Source organism: Exophiala xenobiotica (genome assembly GCF_000835505.1).
Source record: "Exophiala xenobiotica strain CBS 118157 unplaced genomic scaffold supercont1.1, whole genome shotgun sequence".
Taxonomy (NCBI): Eukaryota; Fungi; Ascomycota; class Eurotiomycetes; order Chaetothyriales; family Herpotrichiellaceae; genus Exophiala; species Exophiala xenobiotica.
The window spans coordinates 4785799-4805685 of record NW_013562494.1 but is presented as its reverse complement, the minus strand read 5'-3'; the positions used below and the strand labels follow the sequence as shown (position 1 = coordinate 4805685).

General features: G+C 52.3%; 7 protein-coding genes across 8 annotated transcripts; 4 read left to right on the top strand and 3 right to left on the bottom strand.

Moving 5' to 3' along the window:
* Positions 1 to 490: 490 nt before the first annotated feature.
* On the top strand, positions 491 to 2703 carry PV05_01882 (uncharacterized protein). Its single transcript, XM_013466931.1, has 5 exons — positions 491 to 924; positions 988 to 1689; positions 1739 to 1906; positions 1954 to 2125; positions 2176 to 2703. Exons 1-5 carry the CDS (start codon positions 705 to 707, stop codon positions 2603 to 2605), a joined length of 1692 nt encoding a protein of 563 aa, XP_013322385.1. The 5' UTR covers positions 491 to 704; the 3' UTR covers positions 2606 to 2703.
* A 1086-nt stretch (positions 2704 to 3789) lies between these two features.
* PV05_01881 (uncharacterized protein) lies at positions 3790 to 4917 on the bottom strand. Its single transcript, XM_013466930.1, has 2 exons — positions 4678 to 4917; positions 3790 to 4620 (listed from the first exon to the last, which is right to left on the bottom strand). The coding sequence occupies exons 1-2, from the start codon at positions 4700 to 4702 to the stop codon at positions 3971 to 3973; spliced, it is 675 nt and encodes a 224-aa protein (XP_013322384.1). The 5' UTR covers positions 4703 to 4917; the 3' UTR covers positions 3790 to 3970.
* A 119-nt stretch (positions 4918 to 5036) lies between these two features.
* On the top strand, positions 5037 to 9216 carry PV05_01880 (uncharacterized protein). Its single transcript, XM_013466929.1, has one exon. The coding sequence runs from the start codon at positions 5267 to 5269 to the stop codon at positions 8771 to 8773; it is 3507 nt and encodes a 1168-aa protein (XP_013322383.1). The 5' UTR covers positions 5037 to 5266; the 3' UTR covers positions 8774 to 9216.
* A 762-nt stretch (positions 9217 to 9978) lies between these two features.
* PV05_01879 (uncharacterized protein) lies at positions 9979 to 12786 on the top strand. Its single transcript, XM_013466928.1, has 3 exons — positions 9979 to 10292; positions 10342 to 11641; positions 11692 to 12786. Exons 1-3 carry the CDS (start codon positions 10251 to 10253, stop codon positions 12417 to 12419), a joined length of 2070 nt encoding a protein of 689 aa, XP_013322382.1. The 5' UTR covers positions 9979 to 10250; the 3' UTR covers positions 12420 to 12786.
* On the bottom strand, positions 12772 to 14867 carry PV05_01878. 2 transcript variants are annotated; one of them, XM_013466926.1, is made up of 3 exons: positions 14707 to 14867; positions 13653 to 14559; positions 12772 to 13604 (listed from the first exon to the last, which is right to left on the bottom strand). In XM_013466926.1, the coding sequence occupies exons 1-2, from the start codon at positions 14727 to 14729 to the stop codon at positions 13665 to 13667; spliced, it is 918 nt and encodes a 305-aa protein (XP_013322380.1). In that variant the 5' UTR covers positions 14730 to 14867; the 3' UTR covers positions 12772 to 13604; positions 13653 to 13664. The 2 variants fall into 2 exon arrangements, with proteins under 2 accessions (XP_013322380.1, XP_013322381.1); XM_013466927.1 differs by having other exon boundaries at positions 12772 to 14559.
* A 291-nt stretch (positions 14868 to 15158) lies between these two features.
* Positions 15159 to 17921, top strand: PV05_01877 (uncharacterized protein). The gene is made up of 4 exons (XM_013466925.1): positions 15159 to 15413; positions 15470 to 16091; positions 16151 to 16390; positions 16444 to 17921. Exons 1-4 carry the CDS (start codon positions 15284 to 15286, stop codon positions 17735 to 17737), a joined length of 2286 nt encoding a protein of 761 aa, XP_013322379.1. The 5' UTR covers positions 15159 to 15283; the 3' UTR covers positions 17738 to 17921.
* Positions 17293 to 19287, bottom strand: PV05_01876 (uncharacterized protein). Its single transcript, XM_013466924.1, has one exon. It carries the CDS (start codon positions 19152 to 19154, stop codon positions 17871 to 17873), a length of 1284 nt encoding a protein of 427 aa, XP_013322378.1. The 5' UTR covers positions 19155 to 19287; the 3' UTR covers positions 17293 to 17870.
* Between the last annotated feature and the right edge of the window lie 600 nt (positions 19288 to 19887).

The following is a 19887-nucleotide window of genomic DNA, read 5'->3' as shown; positions in this document are numbered from 1 at the left end:
CCTGGTTGGATTCCAAGGATTGCCAGCACTCTCACCTGTAGCATCCTACACAAGCCTCCCCAGTCCTCGCCCTTACGGAGTTTGCCCAGCGGTTTCACTCCCTCAAACCCCCGAATTCAGGCACAATCACCATCAAACACAATTCTGCCTGAAAAATCTGTCCGAGTATCGAGAAAGGCGCCTTATCGAGGCTACTAGCTCAAAGTCGAGGACTTTGCCGGGCATATTTACATAGCTTCCCCTACTGAAGATTATGAGGGATTCACCAACGGCGGGCGCTCCAGGTATACCTAGGTAGTACTCCGTGAGCTACCTGCATTTGATGCCATCCTGAGATACAACAGAAATTCGCACTCTGAATGATGAGCATAGTCTATCCATTTGAATAAACTGATGGAAAGATGGAATGACTGACACCATGGGGTACAAATGGTAGAGTGCCAAAAGCGGTTAGACTTGGCAACCCGCAGTCAATGTAAACACTGAAGCAGGGCCGCGAAGCGAGTAACAACCCTCCGCATACATTGCCCCTACAATTCTGTACACCATCCTCCCAAGATCTCGGCTCCTGCATGTTCCTCTGGTCATTCGTTAACTCAACATCATTATCATGAGTTCCAACTTCACATGAGGCAACAACCAGTGCATGCGACCACGCAGAAGATAAACGCGCGACACCCTCGTCTTTCGGCAAAACAGTCCCGATGACTGCGCTCGTTGCGCGTCAGCCGCTACACCCTTTACCAATGTCCACAACTCAGAGACCGACTCGACGACTAAGTGCGCGACTCCACGATAGAAATGACGCGCTCGGCTCTTCAACAGCGGCGCAGGTTAATGGAGAGGCCAAGACAGGAGGAAGCACGACCGGTGCCGTGCAAATACAGACAGGAAGAGGGGGGCACGGGAAGAAAAGGAAAATCGGTAGGCAAAGCGGCCGTGGTGGATCAACGTGAGCCTCAGACAATGCAGCTGACTTGATGCTAGACTACGATGAAGAGGATGACGGCTTCGTGTTCAAACGCGTCAAATCGAAAAACCCCGAGCTGAAACCCGTGGCAGAAGAGGAAAAAATTGAACGAACACAACCAAAGGAGCCTGCGCCAGGACCAAAAGAGGATGCACCGCAGCAGCGAAAGGAGGAAGAACCGAAACTTCAACCCAAGAAAAGGAAAATCAGATTATCATTTTCCACCCCCAATTCGAAGGAACAACCGCCAGTGCGCCGCTCGAAACGACTCTCTCGTGATAATGAGCAGCAAGATGGCAGTCCCTCTAGGACGACACGACCCAAGGACGGGAGGAGACCAAAAGAGGAGGAGTCTGAGAGACCCCAGGGAGCTGAGTCAAATATCCAACAAAAACTAGTCAAGAAGAATCCGAAGGCATCGCCAAATAAATCCAAGGAGGTGTTGCCTGTCGAAGTTCTCAAAGGAGCCGAGAAAGAGAAGCCGGCTCAGGTCAACGGAGATATTCCTCGAGCGATACGCACCGAGCAGCAGGAGACAATACCTACGCTGGACGAAGACCATTCGGCAACAAAGATTGCCTTACCGTTCGCCGACACACCGGTCATCAAGCGCAATAAGGCTATGCGTGAAGGGAAGGCTGGAAAGGGCGAGAGAAGGAGTAGCTTGGGATTCCGAGGACGGAGGGCTAGCTCCCTGATTGAAAATGGTAATTCTAATGGTGAGATGGATTCTACAGCATCTGTGCACTGTTTTTGACTCTTTTGCAGCTCTCCCGCATAAAGAAGTGGAGATTCCAGACTTCTACAAGCACATCGAAAGTGAAGGCCTGCCAGAACCCCGAAGGATGAAGCAGCTCCTGACCTGGTGTGCAACTCGTGCCCTGGATGAGAAGCCCATTGGAACGGACTTTGAGGATTCCAGCGCAAGATCAGCTGGTAAGTGACTTCCGTCGCCTTCATATGCCAATGCTAACAATCATCAGCCCGAGTGATTCAAGAGGAGCTATTGAAAGATTTAGCAAACGAGTCAAAACTATCAGATTGGTTCAGCCGCGAAGATGTACCCGTGCAAAAGCAGCCTTTGCCAGAGCGACCGAATCCCAAGAATGTTCAGAATATCGAGAAGATCGAGGAGCTGGAAGAACAAATCAAGCGGTAATTTGTCCTCTTGCAAATCCGCTACAGTTAAAGCTGACCATTTACAGACTTCGGGCAGAAAAAGAAGCGCTGGGAAATCTACTTGGAACACCAGCCGTACCCAGTTCACGGCAGGTCCAGAGTTCACTGCTGTCAAACGACCAGAACTTAGACCAAACACTGTTATCCGAGACAGACATTGCAGCACTCGACAGCCTTCCAAGAAGCGCAACTTCATCCGATCGAATATCGCAAAGTATCAATGGCCTGTACGACTCGTTAGGCCCGACAATCGACAAATTTGCAGACGGCATTCACACGATCGGTCAATATTGTCAAGCAGCAGATAACGTGGCTAGTAGAGCGTTGGCGATATGTGCTGAAAGGCTCTCACAGCGGGAGAAAGAAGGCAGGAAGCGAGCTTTGCCCGAAGCACAAGGCACGCCGCCAAAAGATTTAGGTGGTGTGTTGCGCAGTTTGAGTAGGGCGGACAGATGACGACCTGGAGATGTCGGACCCGCTGTGGGTGTTTCTATATGAATGAATGCTTGATGAACTTGTTTCGAGTGAGACAAGCCTTTATAATTTCTGAATGTCGGCTCTACCATGTTGTGCATCTCCAGGGCATGTCCTCCTCAACCCCAGCGGACGCCACACGTCTGCGGTCTGCCAAGAGTCATCAGCCACAGTAAATACGTCATTGCATCTCGCTTTGGACCTTGAGTGAGGATCGAGATACAATTCCACTTTAACCGTGCTACGGGCTGCGATCGAAAAGCCTGCTTTCAGAAGAACCAAGCAGCCCGGCCGTGCTTGGCGGTTGTTCCTGTCCACTGAATGTGCCTTGCTCGAGCGTCATTGCACCCGTAGGTTTTGGCTGCGGTGCGTATGTGGCTGTGAGACATCGAGGACTCGGTTACACTTGCGTGTGCAGTTGGCAGCGTGATGAAGAACAGTCCTTTGGTATATAGGTCGTGACTTCCTCAAGCTGGGCAGTGAACCTCGACTAGCGCCATTTCCCTATCACCCTCAAATTAACACTCTTCATACCACCATATCGCTTCCGATAAGCTCCAACACTCCTAGAGCAACGTCTACCTGCACATCAACACCTGCGACAGACTTCCTGTCCACCAAACTCTCAGCTTCACAAGACACTGCTTGCCTCGAGCTTCAAATTACCTCAACTCGGCGCAAACCTACACAGATCACTTTGACTTCCACACAAGCCCAACTTCAAGAAGCCAACGGTCTGATTCTCGGCCAGCCAATAATATCATGCCTTTTCTGTACACCAAGAACGTTGGCGGCAAGCACGCCGGCGGCGGTTTCAACGTGTCTCGCCATGGAGTGAGGAGGAACCCCTTCAGAATCTCATTTGGCCGGTTCAGTTGCTTCAGATGAATAGACGCAAGTGACCAAACGGGTTCTTTGGTGTCAAACATGGCTGGAGAAACACAACGGCACTAGCATCATGCGCGATTCGAGAATAGTATGGGGACTTCGCGGGCAAAGGCAGGAAATGCTTGTATGGTATAAGGAATTCGAAGAGACATGAGGCGTTTGGAAGGCTGAGTCGGTCAGGTCGACTATCACGAAAGTTACGGAGGGAGAGCAAGGGCGTCTAAAGGTGGCATTCTAGCTTTAGCTCAGCAAGGAAATTGATATTGTTCCCAAGGAAGGAAATGGTTTCTCTGCATTAACAAACACAGCCTCTAGGGAAAGTAAAGGTGGTGATGATGGTGCAAAGATTAAGCGGTTCGCTTCATTGTCACTAGAATCTGTAATAGTCGTACATGCTTGGATATTTCCGGGTATGCTTGGTACCCATTCATAGCTTCTTCCATCGGTCACGGATATCGTTCAATCAACTGCTACCTTCTTTGGTGGTTCTTCGCTTGCCACGGAGCTTGTTGAAGGGGTCGCTTTGGTATTCTGGCTTGTCGTCACATCGTCGTCCTCGTCCCAAGCTTCATCAGGAGCATTCTCGTCCCAATTATCTAGCTCTTCTTCGATGCTGCGCGGCACAATGCCTGTCTCCTGGCCATCGTCTGCCGGTCGACCTAGGTCATCACCAGCTCTTTCCCCAAGCTCCAAGTCTTCGTCTTCGGGACCGTCTCCAGCCAACGCTGAATACTTGGCCCTACGGCGTCTCTCAGCTGCACGTCGATGGTATGCATTGCAAAGCCCCAGAGCCGCCAGACTCCCTAGCACGTTGGCAAGAACATCCCACGCATCGAATTCGCGATCGTTCGGTAGCAGACCCTGGGCTACTTCGCTTCCAACTCCAAGTACCAGAGTGCAAACTATCAGGGTCAGATGTATTACACGCCGGCGACTGGTGTCAAGAATGAAGTAGAACGTCGCTGTGAGGGCGAAGAAGCATAGGAAATGTACGGCTTTGTCGGACTGTGGAGGAATATACGGTTGTGCTGCGGCCGGGGTGGAAGGCAGAGATGAATGAGGGAGGAGGCCTAGGGAGGATGCGAAGAGAAGGAGGATTATGAAGGCGACTGTTCGTCCTATGTTAGCAATGCAATACCCCAGTTGTCTAATAGAGAGAGACTTGCTTGCGAAAGGGAAGCGGATTTGCATAGTGAGATGGCAGGTTGCGGAGAGGCTGCTGCTTTGGATTCGTTGTTCAAAAGTGCAACAGCGAGGGCGGTCGGCACAATGCCAGCTTCAGGACAAACATGCCATCGTCTGAACAATTGAACGGTGAACACCTAGTTTAGTATGTCTGCTGAATCAGAAAAGCAAACGTGGTTGCAAGTGACTGAAGCCTAGGTAGGATAGGTAGGTAGCCAGAGAACCACGGTTGGAGTACGAGTAGAAGGGCACGTTAGGTTACCTTTTAGCATGATCGGAGGGTGGCTCGGCAGCTGCAATGCAACGAACGCCTGCACCAGCTTTCTTTCGACTTCACGTCCTCAAACTGCGCGCTTCACCACGTCAGATCGGCAAAAACTGTTCATCAAACCACACCACCCCTTCATCGAATCGCGTCTCAAATCCATCGGCTTTGGACTCTGCGACCTCAGATGACCATCTGCATTCACTTTTAGACGTGTCCGAACCCTTTCCTCGCCGTCGCAGGGCATCCTTCAAACTGGAGAATCTACAAGACCCCTCGCTCACAGTCCGGGGGTTGGCACTGCCATGTCCTTAACATGGCCGCCCCCAAACAGCCAGAAACCACCAGACGATGAACCTCTGATTCACTCCCTACATCGAGACACTCTCAATGGTCTGCTCAGAGCGCCCTCCCGACCTCACACCCCTAATTCCTTCAAATTGCGCAATCTGGGAACCGGTTCGCAATCCGGCCAACCTGCCGAACCAGAATCGAGTGTCGAGGAAGATCCCCAGGTCGTCCGATTTCGCGAGTTATTCCAAGAGACGGAGAACAAACTCGCAACACTTTTCAATGATGTCGGTCAAGTCATAGTACCGCAGAGGCGCAACATCGACGATGCGCCTGTTGTCGAGTCTGCCCCCGATGCCGCGGACTCGGCCCCGGTCCCTGGTCTTATATCCAAGAAGCGCAAGTTGGACGACGATGATTATGACGACTACGATGATGACGACGAGGACGAAGAGACGGCCTTGGACGCTGCCAGAGCATCTCCCCTAAGAGACAAGCCTAACAAAGTCCAGGTCCTCGCCGATGCCACCTCGTCGCCCAAGGCTCGGCCCGTTCTTCCCCCCAGCATTACCCCCGATTCTACAAAAGCTCCTCCCAAGGCTGGCGCATCTAAACAGAAGGCCGAAGCTGAGGATGCTCGCAAGAAGCTGGAAGAGGCCAAGCGCAAGGAGACCGAGACTGTCAAGACGTTGTCGCGAACTATGTTCTTTACACTTGAAAATGATCGAGATGCCATGCTAGACCAACAACGGCTTGACGAGGCTGAGCGACGCGCGGAAGCAGAAGCAGAGGGCCATGCAACCCGACAGAATGCATCGATGCAGCAGGGAAGCCTGAGCAAAGCCAATCTCGGCGCGTCTAGTCTAACGCTCAAAAACCTCATTGCGCGGCTGGACGAACATCGGTCCATGGTGCATGCAAGCGAGTCAGAACTGCGTGCGCTCATGAGTGAGGTCCGCAAGAATCGAAGTAAATGGGCTAGCGAAGACAAGATCGGCCAGGAGGAACTATACGAATCAGCGGAGAAAGTCCTCACGGAGCTCAAAGCCCATACCGAGCATTCGTTCCCCTTTCTAAATCCCGTCAAGAAGAAGGATGCCCCCGACTATTACCTAGTCATCAAATACCCCATGGATCTCGGCACCATGACCAAAAAGCTCAAGCAACTCGCGTACAAGTCCAAGAAGGAATTTGTTGATGACCTTACCCAGATCTGGAAGAACTGTTTGCGGTTCAACAGCAGTCCCGACCATATTTTCCGGAAACACGCTCTTTTCATGCAAAAGGAGACTGACAAGCTTGTTCCTCTGATTCCTGACATCGTCATTCGTGATCGAGCCGAAGTTGAGGCCGAGGAAAGACGACAGCAGATCGCCAATGGTGAATTGGACGATGCAGAAGAAAGTGACGATGAGCCCATCATGTCGTCCCGTGGTCGAAAGGCTCCGGCAAAGAGTGCTAAGAAGGGAGGGTCGACATCTCGGAAAGCGCCTCCTGAGACCACGCCAATTCCAGAAACAAAACCAGTCCTGCAATCCATCAACTCTGTACAAAGAGCTGAATCAGAGATTGAAGGAAGTCAGGGCCATTCCACTCCTCCGCCCGGAATTCTGACGCCAGTCGGAGCCCAGGGTCCTGGAAGTGTAGCCGGAGCAGGGAGCGAATCCATGGATATGGACATGCCTGGCCTGCCGTCACAAACACCAATCGCAGAGTATGAGGACGAAGAGTATAAACTCTGGAAACAGAAGACCAAAAAGGATCGTGCCATGCTTGCTGCCGCCCGACATAAGCTTTTCCGAGGAGACAAATTGAATGCCGAAGAGACTGCTTTGCTGCGAAGTAAGGCCGGCATGCGTCGTTGGCAAAGGATCCAACAAGAGGCTGCCGGAAAGGATATTTCAGAGCTCGGCACTGATATATTTGAACGTGATCAACGCGCCAAAGACCACGGACAGACGCTCGCTGAAGGCATGGAAGCGGAAGAGGAGAGCCTTTTGCCGGACTATTACGATGCTATGGCCGCGATACCCGACCTCAATCCACATCTGAGGTGGGAGCAAGATACCGAAGGTCAGGTCATTGAGCACGGGGAGGAGTACTTAAGACTATTCCCGCCCAAACAGTTCCTTGCACCGGAAAGCAAACTAGCCAAGAAGATGGACTCCAACATGCGACAGATACAAGACACACGAAAAGTTGTGTCCAAGATTGGCGTGGTGAAACAGATGCAGCTGCAGTCTCAGACATATCAAAACCAGTTTCAGAAGTTCCAACCGGAACCTTTTGTCGAAGCCGATATACCCAATCATGTCATGTCAGATGCTGGACCTGTGATGGCACCATGGGTCTGCAAAGCTGCTTTTCAACGATCGATAGGCAAGATCTTCTTCCATGCAGGCTTTGAAGAATTTCAGCCTTCGGCATTGGATGCGATGACCGATCTCGCAGCCGATTTCTTTCAGCGGATATGCTCCACATTGGTCAACTACAGAGAAGATTACCGTATCCCTGTCACAACCTCGGTCTCCGCTGGAGAGGCGGAGACGGCTTTCAGATGTCCCAACACCTTGGAAGAAGCAATCTTACACACGCTGCATTCAAGTGGCCTGTCACTAAACGACTTGGATATCTACGCCCGCGAAGACATCGATCGGACGGCTACGCGCCTCACCACCATGCACGACCGTATGAAAGCACATCTTACCGACCTTCTCAGACCGGCTTTGACTGATGATACAGCCCATGGTCAAGGAACGTTTGAGGACGGCGGTGAACAGTATGTCGGCGGTGACTTTGCTGGTGATCTCGACGAGGACTTCTTCGGCTTCCGAGAACTTGGCCTTGACAAGGAGTTTGGGATGGCTAGTCTTACAGTACCATTCCATATCCTGCAGAATCGCCTTGGTATGAGCAATCAACAGGCCAGTACCGCAGATATAGGAGAGAAGATGTTCAAGGAGCCGCCCCGCTGGCCGAAAATCAATGTCGAGACCGTCGACGAACAGGTTGGGTTGGCCAGAGAATGGTTCAAGAAACGACTGCGCGATAATGGTGATCGACCATTACTTGAAGACCTGGAACTCCCGCCTAAGCAAAGGCCAGGCTACGGCCGAGCAAGAATACCTGCTAGTGGCAAGATTGGAGAGGGTACAGTCAAGAATGCTAGTCCCATGAAGAAAGTACCGGTCAAAAATGCGCCAATTTCGAAAGCCGCTGGAGGTCCAACTCCAGGTGACAAAGGAAAGAGGAAGTCTATTGTCGTCAACGGGACAGGGGAAGATACGCCTCTGGTGAACGGTGTGAATCCGTCGACGCCTGGTCCCGGTGGTGACGGCAGCCCGGAGAAAAAGAGACCAGTCTTGAAGGCCAAGATGTCCACATCTGACCTCAAAGCCTCGGAGAAGGACCATATGCCGGTAACGGACACTATTGATGGTACGCCTGAGGTCAATGGTGTTGCAAAAGTGGATGGTATCGTGGATGGCGATGCAAGTATGATGAGTCCTGAAAGTTTGTGATGTTTGCCACGTGATGAAAACAGTAAACATGGAGGGAATCGCACCATTGGCGAGGTTGGTGGGAGAGTTTCTTGATGATTATGGCTTGCATATTATGATGACCTCTTTGTATTTGGTCAATGATCATGGGTTTTGGATCACTTGATACCCTGGTGCTTTGAAAGGGCAGGTTTAAAATGGTCAATGTTTGGGATTGGTGGTACGCCTGGCGTCGATGACGGCCAACTAGGTTGAGTTGCAAAATGCACTGCGCATCCGACGAGATCAGACACATCATGGCACCAAAACGATGGCGTTGACTGCTTGTGCTCACACTTTGTGAGTGTTGTTGCGTTCTTGGTTTTATCCTCCATACTCCGAGGATTGTTGTAGATACTTCTGCCTAACTATACTGTACTGGTTATGACATGTTGATACGAAGTGTTGGCATTTGCAAAGAGTCGAAATGTTGCCTGCTCAAATAAAAGTAACATCTCTTCCGGAATGCGAAACCGACTCGAGCCCATGCGATTGATACCACGGCCAGACTCGGATTCGTAACGGTCAAAGGCACTGGTTATCCCTGGGCATCTTGAAATGTTCACGAGAAACACTCTGGACTCTCGAGACTTGTGCCATCCAATGCCAAGTTCCCAGCCAGCCTTGTGGCAGGAGCTCCTTTGAACCTTCATTCGGGGCTCTCGCTGAGGTGGAATCCTGACGAGCACCTTCCTGAACTGCGTATCTGCTGCGGCCCAGAGCGCAGGATGGGGCTTTCACGTGTTTTTGAGAGCACCATGGTCACTTGTCAATTCCATACTGGATGGTATACCAAGGGGACTCACATCCTGGAGCCGAGAGCCACCACAAGTCCAGTGTCAATGTGTCACAGCTCGTCGTGGATTTGGGACCTGACAAGCTTACGGCTGACGTTACGGAGCCACAGAGTCGATTTGCGTGTGGAGAGCGAGATGGGTGTCCACAACGACTCCTGCACGATTCTGCACATTCTATGAGAACCCGACGGCATTGCGGGACTCTGTATCCTGTTGAATGCATGTCGGAAATGGGAATGGTTTGATTGGATGTTGGCCGAGAGGTGCTCGCCACCAACCACAACCACCGGGGAGGATGATGGGGGCCAATACGAGGCTGTGAATCATGTGACCTCTCAACGGCTCGATCGTTGCGTCCAATCGAAGCTGCTCATCTTGCACGGCATTGAACTCACCTCAGTCGAAACTGTCTTCCGGCTTGTCCACATTATCTCCTCGTCATCCGGTCTCGAACTCGAAAAAGTGCTTCTATCACCGTCCGCCGCTGGGAATCGAACATTTGAAGCCTCGGGCAGCCAGATCTCGCAGTCTTCGTCGAGTTGCGTTTGTTACCACTTGTTCCGCCCAAATAACGTATCTTGCGGAGAGCATTCCGAACCACAGCACGTGCAAAGGAGAACCAATCGAGCTTTTGTGGTACATTGGGCACCGAGCAGTGTCTTATGGGTCCTAGGAAGGAGAAGAGCAGCCTGAAGCGCAACCGGGTGAATACACTCGCACTGTTTCCTCGAGTGAGATCTGACCGCCGCGTAGCATAGTACCGGTGACGACCAAGAAATAAAGAAGCCCCGACGATCCCAGAGGATATCCTCGCAAACCCAGAAAGATGTAAAGCAGCATACTCCTATTAAAAATCAATACCTCCCTTCGCCCTTAACGAACCACGAGTCCACCGCAACCGAGTTAGTCAAGGAGCAGACAGCAACCCCTCCAGAAGGTCGTCCCAGCCAGATTCGCCATGTCACTCCATTGTCCTCACCTCAATTGCATGCCCTATCTTCACCTCCTCAAGACACACAGCCACTGTCACAGTTTGTCTATCCACCAAGAGATGTCGAGCTTGATTTAGATGATGACGATGGCACCTGGGGTTATCTGTTCCCTCTGACTGGAGTTGGGAAACGACTTTCCTTGAAGAAAAGAGCTTTTTGTCCTGCTCCAACAGAACCCCTCGAGATAAGTCGGTCGACCGTCAAGAACGTAAAGCGCGGGAAGGATCAGCTCAAAGAAGATGAGGAAGATTATGAGGCAGACAAACAGGTGGTCGGCTTTCCGGCTGGTGGTTATCTTGTCGGACGACATCCTGAATGCGACATGGTCATTGATATTCCGACCGTATCAAACCGACATTTCTTGGTATTCAATGAGAGCAGACTTGGTGACACCATCGCTGTACTCGAGGACTTATCCAGTAACGGAACGTTTGTGAACGAGGCGTTGCTTGGCCGCAACAAGAGACGAGAACTTGAGGACGGAGACGAAATCACTATCCTCGATGAAGCCAGATTCGTCTTTCGATATCCGAAAAATCGAGACTCGAGTGCTTTCAACTCCCGATACCGAATTCTGCAACAATTGGGTAAGGGTCATTTTGCGACAGTCTACCTATGCGTGGAGCGGTGCACTGGCTTCAAATATGCTGTCAAGAAGTTTGAGAGACGGATGGGCGAGTCCCAGAAATCCCAAACGGAAGGGTTGCAGCAAGAGATAGCTCTGTTGATGAGCGTTAGCCATCCTAACGTGCTTTGTTTGAAGGAGACCTTTGATGAGCTAGATGGTGTCTATCTTGTTTTGGAGCTCGCTGCCGAAGGCGAGCTGTTCAATCTAATTGTGTCGAAGCAAAGATTGACCGAGGCCGAGACTCGAAAGATTTTTGTGCAATTGTTCCAGGGTACCAAATATCTTCACGAGCGAAACATTGTTCACCGAGACATCAAGCCCGAGAATATCCTACTAACTGACAAGAACTTGTCAGTCAAGTTGGCTGATTTTGGTTTGGCCAAGATCATTGGCGAGGAGTCGTTTACGACCACATTGTGTGGAACACCAAGCTGTAAGTGCTGTTGACCGGACTCCGAACGGGTTGCTGATTTCGGCTGTTAGATGTCGCTCCGGAGATCTTGGAGAACACACGCCATCGGAAATACACAAAAGCAGTCGACATCTGGTCCCTCGGAGTGGTGCTATACATTTGTCTCTGCGGTTTCCCACCGTTCTCTGACGAACTCTATTCGCGCGACAATCCATATACTCTCGCTCAACAGATTAAGATGGGCCGCTTCGACTATCCCTCTCCATACTGGGATTCCATCGGCGATCCTGCTCTTGACCTGATCGACCGAATGTTGACCGTGGATGTGGCCAAGCGCCTTACCGTCGACGAATGTCTCGAACACCCCTGGACCAGAAATGCAGGCACCATCAACCCGGCCGACTCGACCGATGGACTGACCGGCGCCATGCACGCGCTGGACTTCTCTAGGCGCAAGGTCCAGCGCGAACGAACACTACTGTCAGACATCAACGACATCAAAGTGAACAAGGTTGTCCCCGTCGATAGCCAGCAAATGCCCGGGAAGGACGGGGGCGACACGGCCCGCGTCAAAGTCTGGCAGAAGAACCCAAACGGCAAGATTGTCAGGACGCCAAAGAACAAATCCAAGGGAACAGGAACAGCCACCGCGAAGAAGGAGGAGGATCCGGCTGCGAATAGGCAGCAGGACGAATTCATGGGTATGGGTGGCAAGGGAGACATGCAGTTGTTCGGGGATGATATATCGTCGCGGTACCTTCCTGAGGAGGTCCCTGATACGCAGAAGTCGCAAAAGTGAAACCCCGTCATGATATACTCATGGTTACTCAAGGTAAAGCCTGAAGGAGGCTCACTCTTGATGGGGCGAGGATATACGGACGGTCTCATTGCAGGATATTGGAGATTTGCGGCTTCCCACCCTCCAAGCAGGAGGGTATTGATTGGATGAGGGTTGGGTTCAAAGTCGCTCTTCTTGCCAGAGAAGAGACGGTACATGTCCGCGGAGCCTATTCCTGGCGTAAGCGATCATCTTTATGTTCTTGAGCCTTGCCTTGCCTGTAGGCTTCAAGGGTGGATGTGGTGTTTATCTCGCGGTTAAGAAGTATGTACAAAAGCGCATTGGATTGGAATATAAAAATACGAAATGCAATGGAATTTTACTCGTGTTCGTATTCGTATTGATATTGACCCCCTTTGAATCTTGTGCAAGTCCAAATGTGTCTTGGTCGGGCGCCAATGGCCGATGGCTGTTTCAAGCGCTGCTCTGCTCAGACAATGTGCCATTCCGGCAGGAATTGATCCGAGGCGATCATCTTACACGGCCCTACCATGTTGCGGGCAAGGCTGCTCATCATAATACGCTGGAGGATGTCGGAAGGCCGCTTCTTCGGTACCCTCACATTCGAGTGGCACTCCCCTTCGCGAACCTCAGCACATGCTGCCCTCTCGTCCCTGAGTACTCGCACATTGAGCACAAGGGCTCCGTACCCACCTGGATATTTGCAGGTACTTTCGGACTGTAGGCGATAAATATTTGTCAAGTCGCTGCCCTCTGCTGAGCATATATATACCCATCATGTTCATCATCCTATATATCCGTCTCTCTCATCATGACGGCCAGAGCCGTCTGGTGCATAAGCTGGCCGGCCGCAGCCATCCTGGCTAATCCTGGCTTTGCTCAATAGAGCTTAACCGCAACCAACGACAGAAGGCGAGAGGATTAAGGTGAACCCTTCTCGTTCATCGTTATCTTCGGATCGCAGGCTGTGACGTCTACTGCTCGTGCTGTGAGTGTAATTATCGCCTAGTCTCAGCCCAAACCGGCAATGGTGTGGGTGAAAATCCGCTGTCCCTCAACTCTGGAGGCCCACCAAGGCAGATTGAGGGTGCTTTGTCGAAGGCAGGCTCGGGCTCGTGAAGATGGCTTGCTCGTCGATCCAAGTGACCATCGATGCAAGGACCAATTTTTGAACATATGGCGTCCCTAGAGGCACTGTTGGTCGGTCTGTACAAGGTGATATTCTGTTCTCACCGTCTGCCATTCTCATTTATCCGGTCTCATAAAGATCTCATCGAGTCCTTTCGTATCGGAGAAAGCCATCCTTTTCGCCTGGATGTTACGACCCCTAAGAAGGTGTCGACCATTCTGCATCTTGAGCCGGCTAACAGTCTGTGGCTCGGAGACGGCTGAATCCACTTGGCTTGTACTGGAGCGCCTTCTCTTCTGTTTTGTAGTTGTCCGAGCCTCGTCGTCGGACGGAGACGAAGACACCGGCTCATCAGGAGGTTGGCTCAAGGGCGAGTTGTGAATAACCAGTGACTGAGGAGGAGTACAGGCTGTGCTGTCGTTGTCCTTCGTTGCCTTTTGAGCTTTCGTCGCAGCTTTCCGGAGAGCCTTTTCCTCTCTCTGTTGCCTTCTCTCCTCTTTTCTCAGCCTTTTCTCTTCCTTTCTTTTGCGTCTTTCGTCTGCTTCGTCGTGCTCAGAGCCCACTTCAGACTGTGATTTACCTTGCTCATCCTCCGCTTTCATGCTCCCCACAAGAACTCCGCCTTTCACGAAGACCATACCACCCCATCGTCCACGAGCATACATTGCCAACTTTCTGTCCTCGACCTTTTTCTCCTCCTTGTGCAACTCCGCATCGCTCTTTCCGTTTAGTCTGCCGAGTAGTCCTTGGAATGCGTCGAGTCCAACTCTTTGACCTTCGACATCTTTGCTCTTGGTCTTTGCTCCCAGACCCAGATTGTTGTCTTTGAAAAGCACTCCCACACGAGCAGCAGCCAGACGTTCTGTATTGTTGAGACCAAGATGGACACTTTCACGATTGCCAAGAGATTGACCTTCTTTCCAGCCATGCTGGGTCATGATGCGCTGGCCGAAGGAGGTGGAAGATTGCGACCATGATAAATTGCGAGGGTCGTGGGACATTTTAATGCGTCTAGTGAGGCAGTCAGCAATCAAAGCCGCACAGGACTCTTTATGAAGAGGACGAAAGAGACTTGAAGTCGTGTAATGAGCGAGAACATAGCAGAGTGGAAGCACGATGTACGAGAACATGCTCATTCACAGCGAAAGAGGCACCTACTTTCTAGGCTCCGCTAACCCCATCTTGAGCGAAACTCGAGGCAGAAGTCTGCCTGAAATAAGGAATACGGAGATGGTGGCTCTTCAACTCCTAGGGGCAATGCACAAAGGAGCAATACAATGGCAGCTATGGCTTTCCAAACTGCGGTGCGGTGAGAAATCTGGGAGCCTCGAAGAAAAAAATTGTCCAAGAGCGGCGGATGAATGATGGGGAAGGCGTCTCGGCGTCCACCAGTCGTGCACTTAGGCTTGTGGGCTAGCGGCCACTAAGTTAATTAGGCTGTGGAATCAAGCCTCGCGAACCCAGAGCTAACTTCTGATGGAAGCCATTGACCTCGCGGCGGTGCCCATAAGCTACCTAGTGAGGCCGCTGGGCCATGATCCAGCGCCCATGAATCCGTAATGTAATTGGTGCATTATGGCCCCCTTCTCTTCACATCACTACCTGACTTGCAACAACTCCCATAACGACGACGATGCGAAGAAGCAAGCTGTTCACCAGGCCTCCATCGGACGCCACATAGCAGACGATGCTTTGAGTTTTGCGTCCACAGAGTTGAAAGAATTGCAGCTGTACAATGGGTTCCGGTGACGAAACAAACGACGAGGCGGCAGCGGGTAGACTCCGGCGTACCTCAGCCTACGATACAACTACAGGCACTCTTGAGCACGAACAGGATGGTCTGAGCACTGAAACGAGAATAGGAGGTGAGCTCGCCTCTTCCCCCTCGGTAGCGATGGCCTTTCGCATTTACAATGAGCAGATGATGGGCGGGTTGATATCAACATCACGGGGACGAGTACGAAACTTGCGACCCAGCTGGAGCAGATCAACTTGGATCTGAACCGCATACAAGAAGAGCCTCGTGAGCCGGAGCCGCCACCGCCGTTTGTGGACGAGGCTGGCAGGCCGTTTCGAGCACCACCACCACTCAACATTGTTATGCAGGTCGTTGGGTCCAGAGGCGATGTTCAGCCATTCGTTGCGCTGGGGCAGGTCCTCAGGACTCAGTATGGCCATCGCGTCCGGCTCGCTACTCACGGCACGTTCAAGAAGTTCGTCGAGGAAAACGGGCTGGAATTTTTCGACATTGGCGGCGATCCTGCCGAATTGATGGCCTTCATGGTCAAGAACCCGGGCCTAATTCCGGGGATCAAATCCTTGAAAGCAGGCGACGTGGGGAGGAGGCAAAAAGGCATGGCGGAGATTCTCGAGGGCTGCTGGAGATCTTGCGCCGACTCTGATGAAGTCCAAGGTGCTGACGGCAATGGTCCAAGTCCACGAAGGAGACCGTTCGTTGCGAATGCCATCATTGGCAACCCTCCCAGCTTCGCGCATATTCATTGTGCACAGAAGCTAGGCATCCCGCTGCACTTGATGTTCACGTAAGTCGTTCTTCTTGCACCTCTGGAATGACCCCCGTACCAACCAGGATTGATTGTAGCATGCCGTGGTCGCCGACTCGCGAGTTTCCCCAACCGATCGCCAATATTCGTGGTTCCAACAAAGCCAGCGGACAGATCACGAATGAAATGAGCTACACGCTGGTCGATATGATGACCTGGGAAGGGTTAGGCGAGATCACGAACAAGTTCAGAAAGCACACGCTAGGTCTGGGTTTACTATCTCAGGCCGCAGCAGTGGATTTGCTGTACCGGCTGCAGATCCCGTATACATACTGCTGGTGAGTACTGACTGGAGCCTTATTCCCGTGTAGTGCCTGACCATGTACGATAGGTCACCCGCCTTGATCCCAAAGCCCAAGGACTGGGGCCCTCACATTACAATATCTGGGTTCTACTTCCTCTCATTGGGATCCAACTACCAACCCGACCCTGATCTGGCCGAATTTCTCGCTTCCGGTCCACCTCCAGTCTACATTGGTTTCGGCTCTATCGTCGTTGACGACCCCAACGCAATGACCAAGCTCATCTTCGACGCCGTCAAGAAGACCGGCCAACGCGCCCTTGTTTCAAAAGGCTGGGGCGGGCTAGGAGGCGACGATCTCGGCAAGCCCGAAGGCGTCTTCATGCTCGGCAACTGCCCGCACGACTGGCTCTTCCAACGAGTATCCTGCGTGGTCCATCATGGTGGCGCAGGGACGACAGCAGCGGGAATCGCACTCGGCCGACCGACAGTCATCGTCCCCTTTTTCGGCGACCAGCCCTTTTGGGGTGCGATGGTTGCTCGTGCCGGCGCAGGCCCAACGCCAATCCCCTCGAAAGAGCTCACTGCCGACAGACTTGCTGATGCCATCCTCGATGCCCTCAAACCTGCGACGCTTGAGCGTGCTCGCGAACTTGGGGAGCGCATCAAAGAGGAAAAAGGCTGCGAAGTCGGCGCGGCAAGCTTCCACCGGCAAATTGACGTCGACAGACTCCGATGTACCGTAGCACCCAATCGTCCTGCGGTGTGGTGGATCAAGAACCAAGGCCAGCCGGGCTCCGGTGTCCGATTGAGCGCATTCGCAGCAACCACCCTTAGCAACGAAGGCCTTCTGGACGTCAACCAGCTCCGACTCTACCGGCCGTGCGAGTACCCTCTCGAAGAAGGCCAGTTCACTTGGGACCGCGGACCGAACCCGGTCTTGAGTACCGCGGGCTCTTACGCTTCTGCAATTCTGCACATCCCGCTCAATATCGCAAAAGCGTGGGGTGGCATTGTGTACGAGCCGTACAAGGGTGCTCGGAAAGGCGGCTGGAAAGGCTTTGGCAAAGGATTGGGCAAGGGTATTGGTCACTTCCTCGTCCGTCAGAGGGGTATTACGATCAGCGGCAAGACGTACGGAGTGCGGGCGATATATGACTCGCTGAAGAAGCAGTTCGGTGATGACACGTTGAGTTTCATCCTCGCCGTGCACTTTGCGCAGGGCTATGAAGAGGTGAAAGCATCGACCGAGGAGGAGCGACAGGATGTGCTGAATCAGTGGCACAAGCTAGACTTGGCCTTGCAGGTGGTCTCGAGTGAGTCGAGTCGGGCCGTTGCCCCGGACGTTGCGAGTCTGGCGAAAGCTTCGAGTCGCTATTCCTGATGACCATGGAGCTTTGCCGGTGTGAAAGATAGTACAAAGGACATCTGTTTCGTTGGCCACGGGTCCTGGCGTACACCTCTTTAGGAATGGCACATAGAGCCGGGCTGATTTTGGGAATTTTTAATGTATCTGCTCAAGTTCTGGGCTGCCTTCTCGGAGCCATCTGTCCCTTAATGTCCTTCAGACTTTGGATTCGCCGAATGTTTCTCATGCCGTATATTGAAAACAGCGAGCTTATCACCACACACGCACCGGTGATGACGAAAAACCCGTACGGTGCTTCCTCTAGGTAATTGACCAAGTTCATGCCGAACAAACCGGCGATGAGAGTGCCCCCAGCCAGGCCGAGCGTGTGTATGCCGATCTTTGCGTTCAGGAACATGATCTGATTCCGTTGCACATCAAGGCTCGACCGAAAGGTATTCTCCTTCTTGCGCATGACGTCGATGGCGCCGCCGGCAGACTCAACCAAGGCATCGGCGGCAGTATGGTACGCTTCGAGCATGTACTCGGCCTCCTGGTGGTCCGTCACCTGGTGAGGCTTCCCTGCCTTTCTGTCGGAGAGGTACATGCCTGCCAAGTCTTCGTCGGTGTCGAGGACTTCGCGGATGGTGTCACGCACCAGACGGGCTTTCTGCTCGATCTTGGCGAGTTTTCGAGAGTGCTCGAACAAGAGGTCGAGCCCGACGGCGGCGAAACCGGACTCGAGTCTCAAGTGTCGGGCGCTGTGCTCGGCATCCTGTTTTGCCTGGACAAGGTCTTCGCGAAGGGCTGACAGGACCGCCATAAGGGCTGCTTCGACGGCGCGCAGCTCGTACGGCAGTTCGGGAAGATCGGCAGGCTCTTTGGCCGACATGCGCCGCGCAAAGTCGTCGTTGCGCTCATCAGCGGAGCTGCGGAGGTTGATGAGGAGAGCTTCATCGGCCTGGATGATCATGCATAGATCGAAGAACTGGAGAAGAATGGTGGCCGGCCGGATCAGAATGCGGGTTACGGATTCCGATCGCAGGTCGATGTCGCGTAGATCTCGATGTCGGAGCTCGAATTGTTCGGCTATCTTTGATTTGGTGAGCTCTTTGTGCTCGGACACGAGTGAGCCGTTTTTGTCAAAGTAGGCACACGTGAGTTTGCTATCCCTGGCCGTCAGTTGAGGATCCGATGCCTCGAGAGCGCTGTCGCCGAGGAAAGAGTCTGAGTCTCTTTGGATTCGTTGTTGTAGCCATGGACAGTGACATGTAGAGAAGCGCGATGTGAATGGAGGACCTATTGATACTCGCTCAGATGAAGGCCGACCTCGAATTATGCCGGTCAAGGACACTGGAGGAGAAAGAAAGCGCGAATTTGAGCTCGGGCTGCAAGATGTGCGCAGCCGTAAACGTCGCGCAGCTGAAGCCACGGACTTTCTCGTGGCTTTCATGGTCGAAATGTACCACGATTAGCTTAACGGCTGGAAGCACACAACCAGTATTGTAGTCAGCTTAAAGCATGCATCCTTGTTTCAGTCCGTGATGCAACTGCTAGATAGGGGGTTGGAATTTAGGATACTGGGGCATCTTAATCTGGTGTTGAAGGCTACCGAGACCGCAACATTGAGCGACGTCATTGGTTGTTGGCTTAGCATCTCGCACCATCAACATCACATCGCCTCCTATGGGACCTTTGGACAATATATGGCACTCACCCAGGACCTCCCGAAATTGTACCTCATGATTGCTAAGACTGTTATCGCGAAGTACCTGGATTTCTGTTCGAACCATCTTTACATGAAGGCGAATGAGACCCACAATCACAACACGTGACTGAGTGACAGGGGCAATATTCATGGGTTATATATCAAAGTGATCCATTTGTTTTCACCTTTCAGGTAGGTAGCAGATGGCCTAGTTGGATAGCTCGTGAGGACTCGTCCGAAGCTAGACCCAAGCCAGGATCAAAAGACGGACTTCGGTCCTCTCCACCATAACACCCTTGGTGGTTCAATTAGGCGGATGTTCCTCTGCCTCGGTGGCCATCTGCTTCCTTAAAAGATCCGTCGATTGTCTCCGTACGCGTGAACGGGCGTGATCTTTTTGCCCCGTGACTTTTTGCTGCTTCCATTATTGCATATGGTGAGAGTTGACCCATGGGCGAATACTTTAAGAAGCGCGTGG

Excerpts from the sequence above, each read along its gene's own strand:
- PV05_01882 (XM_013466931.1), top strand. The coding sequence starts at position 705 with ATGACTGCGCTCGTTGCGCGTCAGCCGCTACACCCTTTACCAATGTCC. Across the intron at positions 925-987 it reads CGGGAAGAAAAGGAAAATCG|ACTACGATGAAGAGGATGAC; the intron begins GTAGGCAAAGCG and ends ACTTGATGCTAG. Across the intron at positions 2,126-2,175 it reads CTGGAAGAACAAATCAAGCG|ACTTCGGGCAGAAAAAGAAG; the intron begins GTAATTTGTCCT and ends GACCATTTACAG.
- PV05_01878 (XM_013466927.1), bottom strand. The coding sequence starts at position 14,729 with ATGGGGTTAGCGGAGCCTAGAAA. Across the intron at positions 14,560-14,706 it reads GGGTTAGCGGAGCCTAGAAA|ACGCATTAAAATGTCCCACG; the intron begins GTAGGTGCCTCT and ends CTGCCTCACTAG.
- PV05_01876 (XM_013466924.1), bottom strand. The coding sequence starts at position 19,154 with ATGAAAGCCACGAGAAAGTCCGTGGCTTCAGCTGCGCGACGTTTACGG.
- PV05_01881 (XM_013466930.1), bottom strand. The coding sequence starts at position 4,702 with ATGCAAATCCGCTTCCCTTTCGCAA. Across the intron at positions 4,621-4,677 it reads AATCCGCTTCCCTTTCGCAA|TCGCCTTCATAATCCTCCTT; the intron begins GCAAGTCTCTCT and ends TAGGACGAACAG.
- PV05_01877 (XM_013466925.1), top strand. The coding sequence starts at position 15,284 with ATGGGTTCCGGTGACGAAACAAACGACGAGGCGGCAGCGGGTAGACTC. Across the intron at positions 15,414-15,469 it reads CACTGAAACGAGAATAGGAG|ATGATGGGCGGGTTGATATC; the intron begins GTGAGCTCGCCT and ends TACAATGAGCAG. Across the intron at positions 16,092-16,150 it reads CCGCTGCACTTGATGTTCAC|CATGCCGTGGTCGCCGACTC; the intron begins GTAAGTCGTTCT and ends GATTGATTGTAG.
- PV05_01880 (XM_013466929.1), top strand. The coding sequence starts at position 5,267 with ATGTCCTTAACATGGCCGCCCCCAAACAGCCAGAAACCACCAGACGAT.
- PV05_01879 (XM_013466928.1), top strand. The coding sequence starts at position 10,251 with ATGGGTCCTAGGAAGGAGAAGAGCAGCCTGAAGCGCAACCGG. Across the intron at positions 10,293-10,341 it reads GCAGCCTGAAGCGCAACCGG|CATAGTACCGGTGACGACCA; the intron begins GTGAATACACTC and ends ACCGCCGCGTAG. Across the intron at positions 11,642-11,691 it reads ATTGTGTGGAACACCAAGCT|ATGTCGCTCCGGAGATCTTG; the intron begins GTAAGTGCTGTT and ends TTCGGCTGTTAG.